Below are 20,460 nucleotides of genomic sequence, written 5' to 3'. Positions count from 1 at the left end.
GATGGGAGGTGGGTAAGATCACACTAGTGAAAGAAATTGGCAAAACTTGCCAAAGAAGAAAAAGTATATGACTCAGTAATTATGGTGGTTGTATCCCAAATCCCAAATATTACGAATATTCAAACAGAAATTGCTGAAATTTTAGGTTTGACGATGTTGTCAGTTAATTCCAAATCAGCAAGAGCAAGTTCCCTGTGTGAGAGAATCGAGGAGAAACGAATCCTTATAATATTGGATGACATTTGGGGAAGAATTGAATTGGAGGAGCTTGGCATTACTTTCAGAAAGGACCATGGAGGTTGTGATTTTGACTGTAGCAAGGGCGTTGAAGAACAAATATGTATGAATCGATGCTGCACAACAGCTTAAAAGGTCCTCACCAACAAACATCAAAGGAATGCATGAAAACGTAATTTCATCTCTGGAGCTGAGTTACAATTATCTTGAAAGTGAGGCGAAATCGCTCTTCCTGTTCTGCTCTTTATTTCCTGAAGACTTCAATATTCATATTGAAGTCTTAGTGAGATGCAGAACAGATCTAAGATGGTTCAAGACATGGACACAATGGAGGATACTAGAGTTAGAACATATGCCATTGTAAGAACCTTTGTCTCTTGTTTTCTCTTGATTCATGAAAAAGATGAAGATCATAAAATATGATTAAAATTATATTAAAATGCATGATGTTGTACGGGATGTTGCACATACCATAGCTCGTGAAAACCAAATATTTTTGGTGAAAGCCAACATTAGTTAGGAAGAGTGGCAAAAAAGAGATACATTTGAACATTTCACGAGTATTTCATTGATGTCAAATAATATTAAAGCGGTACCTGATAGGATAGAATGGCTAAAGTTGCAGGCTTTGGTCCTACAACAAAATTCTAGATTGATTGTGCCCAACAATTTCTTTCAAGGCATAAAAGATCTTAGAGTTTTAGGCTTGACTAGAACTCAACTCCTGTCACTGCCCGGTTTAGTTCTTTGCTTGCAAATCTTAGAACATTTGTATCCTAATGATTGCAAGTTCGATGATTTATCTATGATCGGACATCTAAATAACCTAGAAATTCTTAGCATTCCTGCTTCTTATTTTGTGAAGATCCCCAAGTCTTTTAATCGATTAATTCATCTCAGGCTATTGGATTTGAACAAATGTCGAGAGCCAACATGAATAGCATAGGGTGTCATATCCTCTCTTTGTAAGCTAGAGAAGTTGTACTTTGAAAGGTTTGCCTTGAATATTGAACTCGCTTTCTTACCCCAAACATTAAATTGGATGTATATGTGTGTGTTTCAGTATGTGCTGGTGACACCAAAATTTAGTCTGTTTTCTTTGGTCAGAATATTATCCTTGCCTTGCCTTCTTTTATAGATTTTAAGTATTCATGTATAGATTGACATTTGTTCTATTAGGAATAAATTTAATCTACCTAGTATTTTATAATATATATTGGAAAATATCATAACTTCAAGATATGAATCAGCTATCAGTATCTATGTTTTTTTTTCTCCGTCATTTGAGTATAAGGAGGTTTGAGGGAAATCTGTCTTTTAATACATGTGTAGTATACTTATCTTTTTGCTAGTACTGTTTTGTAGATTTTAGCTTTTCCACATAAATTTATTGTGATCATAAAAGCAATGTGTTTGTCACAGCTTGTGAGAATATTTAGGCTTGAGAGTTGTTGTGATCCATAATTTGCAGGGCAGTTAAGCCATGTAAGTTCAACCACAGTCATTCACTGTTTGGGATAAATTATTATGTCATATACCTGAGCGCGTATGGCATGTTTTGGTGAAAGGAGCTTGTTCTGAGCTATCAAACCATGACTGAAGATGTTAAAGGTTTCTGTCTCAAATTATACTACAATAGTTCAGCGAGCCATCCAGCACTTCCAAACTAGAGGGTAGCCAGTGATTTTTTGTTGATCTCTTTTTCGAGATTAGATCAGTGGTGCAAGTATCCTGTATTATCAGCATGGATTTTCTGCTATTTTAGCTAACAAGTTAATGTTCTTTTTGAATGCCTGACTGTTTTAGAGAGTCTTCTACTGCAAACAACGATTGTTCCTGTATCTGTTGTGGACATTAGCACAGCCTGGTCCATCTGGACAGTGATACGTTTTTCGCCTTCTTTCAGGAAAGAGGAAACCTGATCCTGATTTTTACTTGGAAGTCGTGAGACATCGAGGTTGATTCAGGAGATTGTATTTTCATTGATGACAGGTATCCTTCTAATTTCTATATATATTAAACTATTACTCTTATAGAATCTTGATTTCTTGTATGAATCGTTTACATGTCTTCTATTCTCGTTGCCACTAGATGTAGTCTGCCAAAGTATGGGCCAAAATTGCTACTTCTTGACATGTTAGTTTTGATGGATCATTTCAAAACTTCAGTTTTGTAAAGTATCTGTCAAAATGATCTGCACAATTCATCTTTATTGCTAGTAATCTGACTTTTAGAAGACATCAATGTTACTATTTTCTGTATTTAATAGGTATCTCTGAAAGTTGACTAGCATTGCCTACTGAATCGGCTTAACATGTTCATAGAAAGAGATTGGGTTTGTTTTATGTCGTACATTTTGAGCTTCACTTTGCTCGCTAATTTATTGCCTTGGACTGACACAGGTTAAAGAACGTGGAGGCTGCAACTGAAGTTGGCATAGTCGGTCTGCAGTTCAAGGGTGCGATTTTCTGCGTCGTGATCTCTCCCAAATGGGAATCAGCGTTTCAACAAACAAATTCCCCAGAAGTGAGACCAATCCCAGATCACCAAAGAACAGAGACCGTAATTCTTGTGGATGTTTTATCCTATGACTTTATGCCCTCCTTTTCATAATTGTTTCCTCTTTTTTTCTCAAATCGTTAGTAAATGCTATAAATTCATGAGTACTACAAACATTTTCTTTTCTTTTGGCCATATCTTCGAAAGATAAATGCCTTCAATTCATCTAAATTGTATGCTACTATTAACTTCTTGATCAAATATCAATCCTTGCCGAAATTCTCCCAGCTTTTCATCAGCTTCTCCAACTTACATGAATTTGTTGAACTTTTCACGTAAAGTTTCTTGTGATTGTACACGAGGTCTTTAAACGAATCATCGTCAAACTGTGTATTTCAGTTCCGTTGTGTAGGATCTGAAAACAAACAAAACAGCACTATCCATGGAAAGAAATCCAGGAAACAGTTTCTGAAACTGAAGAACCTATAGTTTCCCTGTTCGTGTATTTTGCAGAATTTGGGCAGGCTGAAGAGAACTGTTTAATCCGCGACGTTTTTGTTGCCGTTACAAGATTGGTAACGTTACTGGAACATGAAACTTATAATCACATAACTTCAGTACTAAAATAAAGTGTTACAACTCATTTCATTGTAAATTATCATTAATATAACAAGTTTGACGTTTTACGATTAATACTTGTAATAATATGTACAGGTGTACGGTTTTTATCAGTTGTATGTGTAACATCTTTCCATCCGTTAAACCATTGTTTTAAAACCTGACTTGTTATAGATTGGTAAGGTGATCGAGTCTTAGGTCGATCACTGATCAGCATCAGAAGTATTTTTTAAAAACTGTAAATTAGTCCCTTAAATTTAATTTATTTTTAAAATGCGCAAAATAATTAATTAGAATCTAAATTTTTGAAATATTGTAAAAACACCCAAATAATTTCAATCAGTCCCTATAAATTTCAATATAACAAAACCCCTGTAACCTGAACTGGATCGGAGAGGTTACCCAACCCGGTTTGACTAGCCGGTTCGTTTCAGGTTTTAAACAGAGCATTAAACTCGTCTATCATTTGTGTAGTACAATTTAACAAGTTATCCAGCATTGTCTAACATATTAGATGATAGTATCTAGCGTATGACAATGTTTAAACTAAATATTTGATATTAAATTTGTTTTTTTTAATCAAATTGTTTGAACTAGGTTATATGCACTTCGACTAATTTTTAGAAAGATTACCCAACAAACACCACTGACCCCCAATTTAAACTTATTCAGAATCTTCAAATAGAGAATTAAACTTGAAACTGTGCGTCTGTCTACCCTATCTCCAATTGGTTCAACCATTTGAATATCCAGGGATTTGTTATAAATTACTATTTTCACTAAACCAGAACCAAATCAAACCAAATGTTTTTATTAAAAAAAAAAAAAAAAACTTGAACAACACGTGTGTATTAGAAATTCAGACCAAATTGAATAAGTTTAAATCTGTTATATTAGTTATTTAAGGTGCTAATTAAAATTCTTTAATAAGAATAAATAATATTTTTTATTATAATTTTGATAGTATTTCGGATTTTATTGAATTAAATTGCTAATTCAAACCAACTTTGAATTTTTACATAGAAAAATAATTATACAAATTAGTGAAATAATAAAATAAATATTTAAAAACATAAAGAAAATAGTGATTATGAGTATTTGAATATATAAAGATAAAGAATATACCTTGTAATAAAAAAGAATAAAAATGTAATTACAGGAACAAATACATATCATGTTCTTGCGGTTGTTTGTTGATCTACCTCTCTTTTATCTCTCTTCTTCAACAATTCATGCTCCTTGCTTTAACTGTTCCTCCTACTTTTCCATTAAAATGAGCATGACCCAGTTCGCCATGGTAACTTTTCATCTTCTTTTTTTCAATTTTTGGTTACTGTTTTAACGTTCTCTGCCTTCAATTTATGTCTCTTTCAATTTAATACAAACCTAGTGGATGATTTCTACGTTTATTTTGACTGATGGGGGTTTTTGAAAGTTGAAGTTTTTATTACAATTTGGTTTTTTAATTATTATATAAAGTTGTTCCTTGTGAATTTAGTTAGAAACAATTGATGATATGCCAACTGGGTATTTGGATGATGGGGTTGTGTTGAAATTGAATTTATCTTATAAGTTGAGCTTTTAATTCTTAACATGAAAGTTGTTCCTAGTTACAGTTTGGAATAGCTGTTGTTTTAGGGCTATATCATGTCTATCAATTCATATACAGACATAAATGATGATATGTCAACTGAGTATTTTGGTTTCGTTGTTGATTTTGGTGCCAGGGTTGTTGAAGTTGAATTTATTATCATTATAAAGTTCAGTTTTTCAATTCTTAGCTATTATTAAGGAAATATATGTTTATCTCAATTCTATGAGAGATATAATGGATGATCAACGGGGTGTTTTAGTTTTTTAGTTTCTGTTGTTGAATTTGTATGGTGGGTTGTTGAATTTGAATTTGTAATAGTAAAGTTCAGTTTTTTAATTTATAACTTAAAGTTGTTACAGTTTATAGGCAAATTGTTTGGGGCAAATATCATGTTCTTGTCAAGTCTATACAAATAATAGTTGATGGTACTATGCCAACTGGGTATTTTTAGTTTCTACTGTTTTTTTAGGTGGGCTGCTGAAGTTGAATTTATCATTTAAAGTTAGTTTTTAATTCTTAGTATAAAGTTGATTTTAGTTTAGTTATTGTTTTAGGTAAAACTTTAATGGATTAAGTGTTTGTTAGGAAAACCCACTGGGATTGTTTCTTAATGGTGTTAATACTAATGATTAGGAAGTGTTTGATGGAGCATTTATGATTGGTTAAATCTTTTCTTCTTTTTTTAATATTAGGAAAGTGGACTAGGGTTTTTGGTGTTCTGTTTTAGTAATTCAGTTTTAAGAAATGGCTGGAATTTTTGATGAAATTCCAAACAATTAGTTTTTTTTTTAATTAGTGTATTAGGCCAACGTTAATGGAGTAAATGGTGTTTTTCATGTTCTTATGATTTGCCAAACTTTGGTACTGATGCTAGGACTAGGGTTTTGCATGTTTTCTTTGATCAAATTTCAAACTAAATGGTTTTATTTGTTTTGTTTCTTTTGTGTGTGTTTTATTTAAGTCAATGTGAGAGGGGCCCATGATCTTTTCTACTCCATACATATTGATGATGAACTGCAGGTGGAGGAGTTGGCTTTCCCGTGAAGGACAATCTTCCATGTAAGCATCTGTACTTTCGATGGAGGAGGCCTTGGTCAACTTCCTTCAGGATGATAACAGGTAAAAAAAAAAAATGTGTTATATGAAGCTATTTTTCTTAGGCTGTTAGCTTATGTGAATACTTTTCTAATAATATGTTTTGATTGCAGCACTGATGGGGTCCTTGAGTTGGAACCAATGAACTCCTACAGTCGTCTTCTCTTGCATAGATTGGCAAGATATTTGGGTAGTTCTTTTATTCCTTTTTTCCCCTTCCCTGCTTCATACCCTTAATCCCCTAACCTTCCTATGAGTTCACTGGGTTCGAATCTGAAGACTAGTATCAGATTTTACACCCTGGGGCTTTTAAACTTGTGAATTATATCCCAAGTGGATAGCCTCATGGGAATATGGGCCCTCAGAGGACTACTGCAGGGCATTCCTTTAAATGCATATTTGTTGCAAATGATCTCATCCTTCATATATGCATTATGTTCTAAATTGAGAATTCATTTGATTACAGGATTACTTATTTTTTTTAGCTTCTGATATCATGAACTTTTTCTGATTATGTAGATTTGCCCATGAATCTGTGGGTGGAAGGAGATGATCGACACTTGATTTTAGAGCGATGCCCTGAGACTTCAATGTATGTGAAGAACCATGATGCCATACCTAGGATTTGTTACATTATTATTCACTCTTGCTCTATCTCCTATGTTCTTGTCGGTATTAAAGTTTGCTGGATAAATAATCCGGGAGACACATATATAACTGTAATGAGGTGATGATGTGGATCTGTTGCCGCTTATTAGATCCTTAATCTTTCATCTCAAATATGAAGCTTAAATAGGTGGACTTTATCATTAATAATACTATGCAACATGGTTCTCAGCTATTTAGATGCTGTGGCTTATTGAAACATGTTGCTAAACTGCACAAGCATCAACTTGATGACTTGAGAGAACCATTGAAAGATGCTTTCTGATTCCTAATACTATAGTTTTAGGGTATAAAACTAGTTTAAGACAACGGTACTTCGGATGATGAAAGTAAGACTTATAAAACAAAAGTGAATCTGTTCAATTTGTTGAAACAGTTCCGTGAATCCACTTAATTAGTGCAGGTTCCTCGAGAAGATTGAAGTGTTTAATTTCTGTTACAAATTTTCTATTTTTATTTTTTATTTTAGAAAATTTAAGTGATTGTTTTACTCTGAATTAATTTAATTTAGCGTTTTGTAGATTATAGTATATATTGATGATAATCAATCTTCTTTAGTTTCAGCTAGTTTTTTTCGGTTATATTTGCACATCTTTTGTGATACCTGCATGGATGATTTTTTCCTTTTTCGTTTCTGTGCCTTTTAAGAGTTTTACTTTATCTTATCTATTTGTGGAATACTGAGTCTGACATCAGATTGCTACTTGTTCTGAATGCAAACATCTTTTGTGTGCCTCTGACAATCATTTGACTTAACAAATTGATTATGAATGTTTGGATTTCGTTATAACAGCAGCATTGCCCTAGTAGTAGTACCAGTTTACGTTGAATGTAATAATTTCGATATATTAATGAAAAAATGTTGGAATTCAGATTTTTGGATTTGTTTCATAAGTGCACGCATTACAGTATGAAAATATATTTCTCATAAATTTCCTGTTCCAACGTCTTTGTTCTTGGATTGCAGACCATCCATTCTGTTAGTGATATCTGTGGCAGTATGGAGACCTGAGCTCGTCACCACATCTCACCAATTATGGAGAGAAAGAGGCTCCACCAGGTATAGTTTTTCTCTGCCCTTTAATTAAAAGAATTTTATGTCTAATGCCATTCCATCCTAAAAATGGAACTGAGCACGGTTGGGTACTTTTAACAATATCACCCATAGTCAATGATATTAGCAGTTTTTTTTTTCCGTTGTATTTTGCCTTCTTTTGTGAATTACAGAGTATGACATATGATATCTTTTTACTATCCAATATTGTACCAAAAAAATATTTGAATTGCTAATTATGTTCGAGATGGATGATAGGAATATGCCTGTTGAGGTCCTGTATGAAGCAAAGGCTGTATAGCTGGTTGCTAACGTCTCCGAAAGAGTATTGTTAAACTTGAGCTATAGCTGTCAAACATCATCAAGAAGCTTTCTATGTGTTGATGAAACACGTTGGTTAAACTTGGATGGAGGTTTTACTCTTGAAAACAGGGAATGTTTGGATCTCCTGAAAATTTCCGTTTCAGTTGTCTCATACTAAACATTAGGATACAAGAATCATTTCTGATACCAACTAACTGAACAATCTTGGAGACACTTGGTATAATGTGTCAATTTGAAGTGGGAATGTTTCATTCATCATCAGCCAATGATATTTTCTCTGAATTTATTAAAAAGGAACTTTACAATAGAAGATAGAGAGAGTTCTGGTTGTGAGGCTACTTGAGATTAGCCTTTTTGACGATTAGAATATTTATTCTCGCTAGGAAATATCGTTATTATATTAAATTGCTTTTTTTTTTTTTTTTTTAAATTATTACCATGATCTAGTTTGTTGATATGTTTTTCTTTCTTTCTATAATTAATGCGAAATAGCATACAGGTTACTCTTGAGAATAAAAAAGTTGTGTTTGTTTCAGTGTTGAGCTCTCAATCTCCTCTGTTGAACATACCTTTGAGGAGAGAGAAGCCGCATATTTGGCTGCTCGTGAAAGAATTTTTTCAATGGATGTGGGGCGCAGTAAGAGAACCTGTTAGCAGAAGCCACGAAATGTTCCGGACGTTGCTCGGCGATGGATTGCACATGCGTTGGCCAAAAGTAAAAACTGGGAATCAAGCTGATGTTATTAGAGACGACAAAGAATCTGCACAACTAGCCAATGAAGTTAACACTCAAAACAATGATAAGCCAGACCCAATTCAGTTTGAAGCTCATCAGGAAACCACTTCCTCACCAGGACGAAATACCAATGTTCGTGGTAAACCAAAGGGCAATCTCCAAAAATGTAGAACGCCATCACAAAGCGATAGAACTACACCTCAAGAACCAGTTGAAAAGCATCACACCGATGTTAGTGTATCTGGGAATGGAAGAAGTAAAACCAGCGTCAGCAAAGAGTACTCCAAGGGGAACATTTGGGAGCTGCAAAGAGAATGTTTGCTCAAGCTTGGGTTACACTCAGCCAAAGATGGTTTCCATTGAAAAGCATGAGACCAAGCACTTGCTCATAGTAGATGTTTTATTCATGTTTCAAGGAATCGATTATGGTGCACCTGATGAAATTTTCAAAAGCCTTTTACTGATATTTACTAGCGAGGGGAATGAAAGGGGAAAGAATCAAAGCTCCAAAGGACCTTCTGCTGCTGGCATCTTCTGTGATTTGCTTGCGGGCATTTTTGCAGCCAGAGCTTGTTGAAGCACCCCAAAAGTGAGTCAGCTTTTCCTGGCATCGTTATAGTAGGCTTGATAAAGTTATCGAAATAGCTATGATGTTAGAATGGTAACATGTACCAGTCATCCTTTATGTATTATTAAAGTGATGTTGTATACAGTTCGATGTTTTAAACTAATTTTAAGTATATTTAATATGCATTGTAGATATGGAAATACTATTAGTTTCGTAATGTTATCTTCATTTTGTTCTTAATGAGAACAAGCTCCAATATCTGAGGATAACTGGGATATTTAATATATGTACCACTAAATAATTCCCTTTGCTTTTGTATTTCTGAAAGAACCGGGATATACTTACATGTTGTGTCTCCAAAGTGTTTCACACCTTTTACCTTTCCTCTGTTTCTCCACTCAGTATCTTTTCTCTGTAGAAAGAATAACTTTGTTTCTATCATGCTAAAGAAATTCCTAACTCACAGAGCAGTTAATTGCAGAAAAGTATGACTTTGAGAGGATGGAATCATGAAGCCTTGAGACGAAAGGCAAAACGATGGAAGTAATCAGAGATAGTTTTCAGAAACAGTATTTGGATAGTCAGCATGCCTTTCTCTTTATCTTTCCAGTTATTTCCTTATATTAAGATTGCAATAATCAAAATGAGAATTTATGCTCAGAATGCCTATGAAGGAACTAATAGAATGCAAGCACCCAACTGCATGGCTTGAATTCGAAAAGGGGCTGATTGATGAGGTATGTGCGACACTTATGTCCAAATATTATCTTTCATTCAGTTGAAAGAACTCATTTTTCAGTTAAATTGATTTGAGGCATCATTTGTAGTATTGAATGATTAAATTTGTATGGTATAGAATGTTGAGTGATCAATTTTATTATGTAATTAGGTCACTTCATGTTTGAAATTTGAAAAATCATTAAAGGATTTTATATCCTTGTATATATTTTGATTGCATAATGGTTATGTTATTGTTTTCTTTTTGTGTTTGTGTGTCCTTTTTTATATTTCGAAGTCTGGGATTGCATTGAAACACAAGTGATTTTGGAATTTAAACTTGCTGATCAATAATCACTATTTCTGGATTGTTTAACTTGTCGGAAATGTGGGGTGGTCTCTCCTCCCAAAAGTTGAGGATATCTTGCAAAGTAATGCCCCTGTTTTTTTGGCAATTTCTCTCATACTCTTCATCATGTGATAGATTTTAGCCTGAATAACTCCCTTCTGCTTTAAAATCCGCTCTATTGCTTTCTTAAATTTACATCAATTGATCATCTAAATGAGCTGTTCTTTGCTTTTGGTCCCTATCAAATGTCCTATACTAATGTGTTTTGTCTTATTTTAGATGGAGTTAGCCAGAAAATTCTTTAAAGACGGAAGGCCTTTCGATTTGGAAGGTTGGTAGTTTTCTCTTTTTATGAGCTCTGACAATCTAGTGCCTGCCATGTTAGAGCAGAGAGCATGTTCTGGGTTTTGCCTGAAAATTGTTTTGAACTTTAGAACAAGAAATCATATGAAATGTATTTTTTTTATAACCGAGTTTTGCTTCAGTAACAATGCAACTTATATTTGTTATTTTCTTTTCTTACATGTTGGTAACTGCATTATTTGTTTAGATTCTTTTTCAAAACAAGTGTTGGTTACATACGTGAGCCAAGCAAATATGAATAATTGATAATAAATTGTTAATTAACATTTTATCCAACTAAAATCTAAGTCTTATTCAATAGCAATTTTTGTACTGGTTAGTGGTCTGTACCTTATCATTTTGTTTGTAATTTTCTTTATGTCATGAATCACTTTAGCCTGTCTTTCTTATCCTTTCCACCAATTACTCAAATTACAAAGTGAAACACTGTATTTTATTGTAATATTTTGAGAATCAATTGCAGATATACTGATTTATCTTTATTTCTGAATGACTATTCCTTGGATATGCTGATATGCTCTATGTTCTCTTTCTTTTATGGATCTATCCCTCCTTATTTGTAAAATACTAATTTTAACTAAAAATCTCTGCAGGACTTAAAAATTGTATGAGAAGAGGATATTATTACATAGAAGGTGTTGAAGAATTGCTTTTTGATTTAAAACAAAACAACTATGAGATGCATGCTTTCACTAATTATCCTATCTGGTAAGGTGAACTTGGTTTTTACTTTTGGAGGGTCTTTTGACCAACCTAAGCACAGAAAAAAGAAATTTATGCACGAACTTCTTTCTTTTAACAAATATGGTAATACATAATAGCCGTTGCTTAAAATTTCTGTTCACACTGAAGTTAGTGGAAAGAGTGAGTATCCCACACATGCTGTATATATTCTGCAGAGAGTGCCCATCTAATTGGTTTAAAGACTTTTTATGAATGTAAAACATTTCCTCTATGTATAGCATAAATACCTTTCATATCCATTAGCAAATCCTCATTCCATACAAAGAATAAGCAATTTCTTCTTTGTCCTCTAAATCAGCTCTGCATCCTGCAAGATGTATCAATTTTTATTTTTATTGTTTTTATATGTCTATAAGGTACATGAGAGCTAAAACCTCCCAAATTGGAAGTGATGAAAACATTTTATCAAAATGGTGGCCAGTGAGATGGAGGAATCTCCAGCTCGCTAGTGCACACAACCTGCTTCACCAAACCGACTAGTTGCCTTTAAATTTATAGAGTACACGATACACTTAAAGACACTTATGTTTGTTTATTATAGTTGAAACTATATTTAGTATTGTTGAGTTTTAATTTCTCTCGATGGTAATCTGAAAGCAAATTCAAATCCAAAGCGTCAGTTTCATCAGTAAAACTATCAGCTCCAAAATTTCAATGTTGCATCTTCAGTTTTTTCAAAGGCAGTTCCTTTGACAGTGGATGGCTCATCATTTTCTTGAAAATGTGTTTTGTAGGTACAGAATAATTGAGGACAAATTAAAAATCTCAACTTACTTATCATGGACATTTTGTTCCTGTGCCATAGGTATGTTCACTAGTTTGAAGTTGCTTGATACTATGAACTCGCTTTCTTACCCCAAACATATTAAATTGGATGTATATGTGTGTGTTTCAGTATGTGCTGGTGACACCAAAATTTAGTCTGTTTTCTTTGGTCAGAATATTATCCTTGCCTTGCCTTCTTTTTATAGATTTTCAAGTATTCATGTATAGATTGACATTTGTTCTATTAGGAATAAATTTAATCTACCTAGTATTTTGTAATATATATTGGAAATAAGATCATAACTTCAAGATATGAATCAGCTATCAGTATCTATGTTTTTTTTTTCTCCGTCATTTGAGTATAAGGAGGCTTGAGGGAAATCTGTTCAGTTTAATACATGTGTAGTATACTTATCTTTTTGCTAGTACTGGTTTTCGTAGATTTTAGCTTTTCCACATAAATATTATTGTGATCATAAAAGCAATGTTGTGTTACAGCTTGTGAGAATGAATTTAGGCTTGAGAGTTGTTGTGATCCATAATTTGCAGGGCAGTTAAGCCATGTAAGTTCAACCACAGTCATTCACTGTTTGGGATAAATTATTATGTCATATACCTGAGCGCGTATGGCATGTTTTGGTGAAAGGAGCTTGTTCTGAGCTATCAAACCATGACTGAAGATGTTAAAGGTTTCTGTCTCAAATTATACTACAATAGTTCAGCGAGCCATCCAGCACTTCCAAACTAGAGGGTAGCCAGTGATTTTTTGTTGATCTCTTATTTCGAGATTAGATCAGTGGTGCAAAGTATCCTGTATTATCAGCATGATTTTCTGCTATTTTAGCTAACAAGTTAATGTTCTTTTTGAATGCCATCTGACTGTTTTAGAGAGTCTTCTACTGCAAAACAACGATTGTTCCTGTATCTGTTGTGGACATTAGCACAGCCTGGTCCATCTGGACAGTGATACGTTTTTCGCCTTCTTTCAGGAAAGAGGAAACCTGATCCTGATTTTTACTTGGAAGTCGTGAGACATCTGAAGGTTGATTCAGGAGATTGTATTTTCATTGATGACAGGTATCCTTCTAATTTCTATATATATTAAACTATTACTCTTATAGAATCTTGATTTCTTGTATGAATCGATTTACATGTCTTCTATTCTCGTTGCCACTAGATGTAGTCTGCCAAAAGTATGGGCCAAAATTGCTACTTCTTGACATGTTAGTTGGATTTGGATCATTTCAAAACTTCAGTTTTTGTAAAGTATCTGTCAAAATGATCTGCACAATTCATCTTTATTGCTAGTAATCTGACTTTTAGAAGACATCAATGTTACTATTTTCTGTATTTAATAGGTATCTCTTGAAAGTTGACTAGCATTGCCTACTGAATCGGCTTAACATGTTTTCATAGAAAGAGATTGGGTTTGTTTTAATGTCGTACATTTTGAGCTTCACTTTGCTCGCTAATTTATTGCCTTGGACTGACACCAGGTTAAAGAACGTGGAGGCTGCAACTGAAGTTGGCATAGTCGGTCTGCAGTTCAAGGGTGCCGATTTTCTGCGTCGTGATCTCTCCCAAATGGGAATCAACGTTTCAACAAACAAATTCCCCAGAAGTGAGAACCAATCCCAGATCACCAAAGAACAGAGACCGTAATTCTTGTGGATGGTTTTATCCTATGACTTTATGCCCTCCTTTTCATAATTGTTTCCTCTTTTTTTCTCAAATCGTAGTAAAATGCTATAAATTCATGAGTACTACAAACATTTTCTTTTCTTTTGGCCATATCTTCGAAAGATAAATGCCTTCAATTCATCTAAATTGTATGCATTCTATTAACTTCTTGATCAAATATCAATCCTTGCCGAAATTCTCCCAGCTTTTCATCAGCTTCTCCAACTTACATGAATTTGTTGAACTTTTCACGTAAAGTTTCTTGTGATTGTACACGAGGTCTTTAATCGAATCATCGTCAAACTGTGTATTTCAGTTCCGTTGTGTAGGATCTGAAAACAAACAAAACAGCACTATCCATGGAAAGAAATCCAGGAAACAGTTTCTGAAACTTGAAGAACTCTATAGTTTTCCCTTGTTCGTGTATTTTGCAGAATTTGGCAGGCTGAAGAGAACTGTTTAATCCGCGACGTTTTTGTTGCCGTTACAAGATTGGTAACGTTACTGGAACATGAAACTTATAATCACATAACTTTCAGTACTAAAATAAAGTGTTACAACTCATTTCATTGTAAATTATCATTTAATATAACAAGTTTGACGTTTTACGATTAAATACTTGAATAATATGTTACAGGTGTACGGTTTTATCAGTTGTATGTGTAAAAACATCTTTCCATCCGTTAAACCATTGTTTTAAAACCTGACTTATTATAAGATTGGTAAGGTGATTGAGTCTTAGGTCGATCACTGATCAGCATCAGAAGTATTTTTTAAAAACTGTAAATTAGTCCCTTAAATTTTAATTTATTTTTAAAATGCGCAAAATAATTAATTAGAATCTAAATTTTTGAAATATTGTAAAAACACTCCTAAATAATTTCAATCAGTCCCTATAAATTTCAAATATAACAAAAACCTCTTGTAACCTGAACTAGATCGGAGAGGTTACCCAATCCCGGTTTGACTAGCCGGTTCGTTTCAGGTTTTAAAACAGAGCATTAAACTCGTCTATCATTTTGTGTAGTACAATTTAACAAGTTATCCAACATTGTCTAACATATTAGATGATAGTATCTAGCGTATGACAATGTTTAACTAAATATTTGATATTAAATTTGTTTTTTTTTAATCAAAGTGTTTGAACTAGGTTATATGCATCTCGACTAATTTTTTAGAAAGATTACCACAACAATCCACTGACCCCCAATTTAAACTTAATTCAGGAATGTTCAAATAGAGAATTAAACTTGAAACTGTGCGTCTGTCTACCCTATCTCCAATTCGTTCTAACCATTTGAATTATCCATGGATTTGTTATAAATTACTATTTTCACTAAACCAGAACCAAATCAAACCAAATGTTTTTATTTAAAAAAAAAAAAAAAAAACTTGAACAACACGTGTGTATTAGAAATTCAGACCAAATTGAATAAGTTTAAATCTGTTATATTAGTTAATTTAAGGTCGCATATAATTAAAATTCTTTAATAAGAATAAATAATTTTTTTATTATAAATTTTGATAGTATTTCGGATTTTATTGAATTAAATTGCTAATTCAAACCAACTTTGAATTTTTACATAGAAAAATAATTATACAAATTAGTGAAATAATAAAATAAATATTTAAAAACATAAAGAAAATAGTGATTATGAGTATTTGAATATATAAAGATAAAGAATATACCTTGTAATAAAAAAAAAGCAATAAAAATGTAATTACAGGAACAAATACATATCATGTTCTTGCGGTTGTTTGTTGATCTACCTCTCTTTTTATCTCTCTTCTTCAACAATTCATGCTCCTTGCTTTAACTGTTCCTCCTACTTTTCCATTAAAATGAGCATGACTCAGTTCGCCATGGTAACTTTTCATCTTCTTTTTTCTCAATTTTGGTTACTGTTTTAACGTTCTCTGCCTTCAATTTATGTCTCTTTCAATTTATATACAAACCTAGTGGATGATTTCTACGTTTGATTTTGACTGATGGGGTTTTTGAAAGTTGAAGTTTTTATTACAATTTGGTTTTTTAATTATTAATATAAAGTTGTTCCTTGTGAATTTAGTTAGAAACATAATTGATGATATGCCAACTGGGTATTTGGTATGATGGGGTTTGTTGAAATTGAATTTATCTTATAAAGTTGAGCTTTTAATTCTTAACATGAAAGTTGTTCCTAGTTACAGTTTGGAATAGCTGTTGTTTTAGGGCATATATCATGTCTATCAATTCATATACAGACATAAATGATGATATGTCAACTGAGTATTTTTGGTTTCTGTTGTTGATTTTGTGTGCCAGGGTTGTTGAAGTTGAATTTATTATCATTATAAAGTTCAGTTTTTCAATTCTTAGCTATTATTTTAAGGAAAATATTATGTTTATATCAATTCTAATGAAGATATAATGGATGATCAACGGGGTGTTTTAGTTTTTTAGTTTCTGTTGTTGAATTTGTATGGTGGGTTGTTGAATTTGAATTTGTAATAGTAAAGTTCAGTTTTTTAATTTATAACTTAAAGTTGTTACAGTTTAGTGCAGCAATTGTTTTAGGGCAAATATCATGTCTTTGTCAAGTCTTATACAAATAATAGTTGATGGTACTATGCCAACTGGGTATTTTTAGTTTCTACTGTTGAATTTTTATGGTGGGCTGCTGAAGTTGAATTTATCATTATAAAGTTAAGTTTTTTAATTCTTAGTATAAAGTTGATTTTAGTTTAGTTATTGTTTTAGGTAAAACTTTAATGGATTAAGTGTTTGTTAGGAAAACCCACTGGGATTGTTTCATTAATGGTGTTATTACTAATGATTAGGAAGTGTTTGATGGAGCATTTATGATTGGTTAAATCTTTTCTTCTTTTTTTAATATTAGGAAAGTGGGACTAGGGTTTTTGGTGTTCTGTTTTAGTAATTCAGTTTTAAGAAATGGCTGGAATTTTTGATGAAATTCCAAACGATTAGTTTTTTTTTTTATTAGTGTATTAGGCCAACGTTAATGGAGTAAATGGTGTTTTTCATGTTCTTTTGATTTGCCAAACTTTTGGTACTGATGCTAGGACTAGGGTTTTGCATGTTTTCTTTGATCAAATTTCAAACTAAATGGTTTTATTTGTTTTGTTTTCTTTTGTGTGTGTTTTATTTAAGTCAAATGTGAGAGGGGCCCATGATCTTTTCTACTCCATACATATTGATGATGAACTTGCAGGTGGAGGAGTTGGCTTTCCTTGTGAAGGACAATCTTCCATGTAAGCATCTTGTACTTTCGATGGAGGAGGCCTTGGTCAACTTCCTTCAGGATGATAACAGGTAAAAAAAATGTGTTATATGAAGCTATTTTTCTTAAGGCTGTTAGCTTATGTAAATACTTTTCTAATAATATGTTTTGATTGCAGCACTGATGGGGTCCTTGAGTTGGAACCAATGAACTCCTACAGTCGTCTTCTCTTGCATAGATTGGCAGATATATTTGGGTAGTTCTTTTATTCCTTTTTTGCCCCTTCCCATGCTTCATACCCTTAAATCCCCTAACCTTCCTTATGAGTTCACTGGGTTCGAATCTGAAGACTAGTATCAGATTTTACACCCTTGGGGGTTTTTTAAACTTGTGAGAAATTATATCCCAAGTGGATAGCCTCATGGGAATATGGGCCCTCAGAGGACTACTGCAGGGCATTCCTTTAAATGCCTATTTGTTGCTAAATTGATCTCATTCTTTCATATATGCATTATGTTCTAAATTGAGCATTCATTTGATTACAGGATTACTTATTTTTTTTAAGCCTTTCATTGATATCATGAACTTTTTCTGATTATGTAGATTTGCCCATGAATCTGTTGGTGAAGGAGATGATCGACACTTGATTTTAGAGCGATGCCCTGAGACTTCAATGTATGTGAAGAAACATGATGCCATACCTAGGATTTGTTACATTATATATTCACTCTTGCGTCTATCTCCTTATGTCTTGTCGTGTATTAAAGTTTGCTGGATAAATAATCCTGGGAGCACATATATAAAACATGTAATGAGGTGATGATGTGGATCATGTTGCCGCTTATTAGATCCTTAATCTTTCATCCTCAAATATGAAGCTTAAATAGGTGGACTTTATCATTAATAATACTATGCAACATGGTTCTCAGCTATTGTAGATTGCTGTGGCTTATTGAAACATGTTGCTAAACTGCACAACCATCAACTTGATGACTTGAGAGAACCATTGAAAGATGCTTTCTGATTCCTAATACTATAGTTTTAGGGTATAAAACTAGTTTAAGACAACGGTACTTCGATGATGAAAGTAAGACTTATAAAACAAAAGTGAATCTGTTCAATTTGTTGAAAACAGTTCCTAGTGAATCCACTTAATTAGTGCAGGTTCCTCGAGAAGATTTGAAGGTGTTTAATTTCTGTTACAAATTTTCTATTTTTATTTTTTATTTTTAGAAAATTTAAGTGTATTGTTTTACTCTGAATTAATTTAATTTAGCGTTTTGTAATGATTATAGTATATATTTGATGATATTATCAATCTTCTTTATAGTTTCAGCTGGAGTTGATTTTCAGTTATATTTGCACATCTTATTGTGATGAACCTGCATGGATGATTTTTTCCTTTTTCGTTTCTGTGCCTTTTAAGAGTTTTACTTTATCTTATCTTTTTGTGGAATACTGAGTCTGACATCAGGTTGCTACTTGTTCTGAATGCAAACATCTTTTGTGTGCCTCTGACAATCATTTGACTTAACAAATTTGATTATGAATGTTTGGATTTCGTTATAACAGCAGCATTGCCCTAGTAGTAGTACCAGTTTACGTTGAATGTAATAATTTTGATATATTAATGAAAAAAATGTTGGAATTCAGATTTTTGGATTTGTTTCATAAGTGCACGCATTACAGTATGAAAATATATTTCTCATAAATTTCCTGTTCCAACATCTTTGTTCTTGGATTGCAGACCATCCATTCTTGTTAGTGATATCTTGTGGCAGTATGGAGAGCCTGAGCTCGTCACCACATCTCACCAATTATTGAGGAGGAAAGAGGCTCCACCAGGTATAGTTTTTCCTGCCCTTTAATTAAAAGAATTATTTATGCTAATGCCATTCCATCCTAAAAATGGAACTGAGCACTGTTGGGTACTTTTAACAATATCAACTATAGTCAATGATATTAGCAGTTTCTTTTTCCGTTGTATTTTGCCTTCTTTTGTGAATTACAGTGTATGACATATGATATCTTTGTATCTATCCAATATTATGTACCAAAAAAATATTTGAATTGCTAATTATGTTCGAGATGGATGATAGGAAATATGCCTTGTTGAGGTCCTGTACGAAGCAAAGGCTGTATAGCTGGTTGCTAACGTCTCTGAAAGATTATTGTTAAACTTGAGCTATAGCTGTCAAAGCATCATCAAGAAGCTTTCTATGTGTTGATGAAACACTGTTGGTTAAACTTGGGATGGAGGTTTTAACTCTTGAAAACATGGGAATGTTTGGATCTCCTGAAAATTTCCGTTTCAGTTGTCTCATACTAAAACATTAGGATACAAGAATCATTTCTGATACCCAACCAACTGAACAATCTTGGAGACACTTGGTATAAATGTGGTCAATTTGAAGTGGGAATGTTTCNTAACTTATTCTTCAAGACAACCCCAGTTGGGTATTTTCCCTTTTCTATTCCATCTTTGAAAATTTAAAATTCATCCGATCTCTTCCATCTTTACTATCTCAACAACACTACTCCTTAACTCAGTCACAATGGCAACCCAAGAAGTGGAGAAGAAATCACAAGACACGGTGAAGGTGAAGTCACCGGAAAAACCCACATCAAGCCCGGCAAGATAATAGGAAGAAGAGAATGCCAATTGATCACCTTCGATCTTCCATATATAGCTTTTTACTACAACCACAAGCTGCTTCTTTATAAGGGTAACGAAGAGTTCGACGCCATGGTTGAGAAACTCAAGGACGGGTTGAAGGTTGTTATGGAAGAGTTTCATCAGCTGGCTGGGAAACTTAGGAAAGATGAAGAGGGAGTTTTTAGAGTAGAGTATGACGATGAAATGGAGGGCGTTGAACTGAGTGAAGCGTGGCTGAAGATATCGGAGTGAAAATGTCAAGAAAATTCCAGTTTCTTGAGTTTTAAATTTGCTGTTTACACAAGGGACGACCGTCCCTTAAGTGTGGACTGCCGTCCATACATAATGGACAGGCGTCCATTAGTTACGGATGCCCGTCCAAACTTAAGGGACGCCCGTCCAAATTTTTTATTTTATTTTTTAAAACAAATTAAGTTTGGACGGGCGTCTCGTATTTGCAGACGCCCATCCAAAATTAAGGGACGGCCGTCCACAACCTATGAACGGCCGTCCATAATGTTTTGCAAATTTTTTTATTGTATTTTATTTATGGACGGCGTCCTTTAAATGGGGA

The 20,460-nt window shown here is 33.3% G+C and overlaps 2 protein-coding genes across 3 annotated transcripts; both read left to right on the top strand.

Moving 5' to 3' along the window:
* Positions 1-4,575: 4,575 nt before the first annotated feature.
* On the top strand, positions 4,576-19,564 carry LOC116107682. Of its 2 annotated transcripts, none has more exons than XM_031393981.1 (5): positions 4,576-4,651; positions 17,222-17,322; positions 17,409-17,486; positions 17,834-17,905; positions 18,978-19,564. In XM_031393981.1, the coding sequence occupies exons 1-5, from the start codon at positions 4,628-4,630 to the stop codon at positions 19,096-19,098; spliced, it is 396 nt and encodes a 131-aa protein (XP_031249841.1). In that variant the 5' UTR covers positions 4,576-4,627; the 3' UTR covers positions 19,099-19,564. The 2 variants fall into 2 exon arrangements, with proteins under 2 accessions (XP_031249841.1, XP_031249840.1); XM_031393980.1 differs by lacking the exon at positions 4,576-4,651 and adding an exon at positions 15,726-15,875.
* LOC116107679 (flavin mononucleotide hydrolase 1, chloroplatic-like) lies at positions 9,986-14,221 on the top strand. Its single transcript, XM_031393976.1, has 6 exons — positions 9,986-10,128; positions 10,737-10,788; positions 11,414-11,528; positions 12,299-12,369; positions 13,319-13,406; positions 13,826-14,221. The coding sequence occupies exons 1-6, from the start codon at positions 10,045-10,047 to the stop codon at positions 13,989-13,991; spliced, it is 576 nt and encodes a 191-aa protein (XP_031249836.1). The 5' UTR covers positions 9,986-10,044; the 3' UTR covers positions 13,992-14,221.
* Positions 19,565-20,460: the final 896 nt, after the last annotated feature.

Source organism: Pistacia vera, unplaced genomic scaffold (genome assembly GCF_008641045.1).
Source record: "Pistacia vera cultivar Batoury unplaced genomic scaffold, PisVer_v2 Contig545, whole genome shotgun sequence".
In the NCBI taxonomy this organism is placed as follows: domain Eukaryota; kingdom Viridiplantae; phylum Streptophyta; class Magnoliopsida; order Sapindales; family Anacardiaceae; genus Pistacia; species Pistacia vera.
The sequence above is the reverse complement of the archived record's forward strand: the minus strand, read 5'-3'. Positions and strand labels throughout refer to the sequence as shown.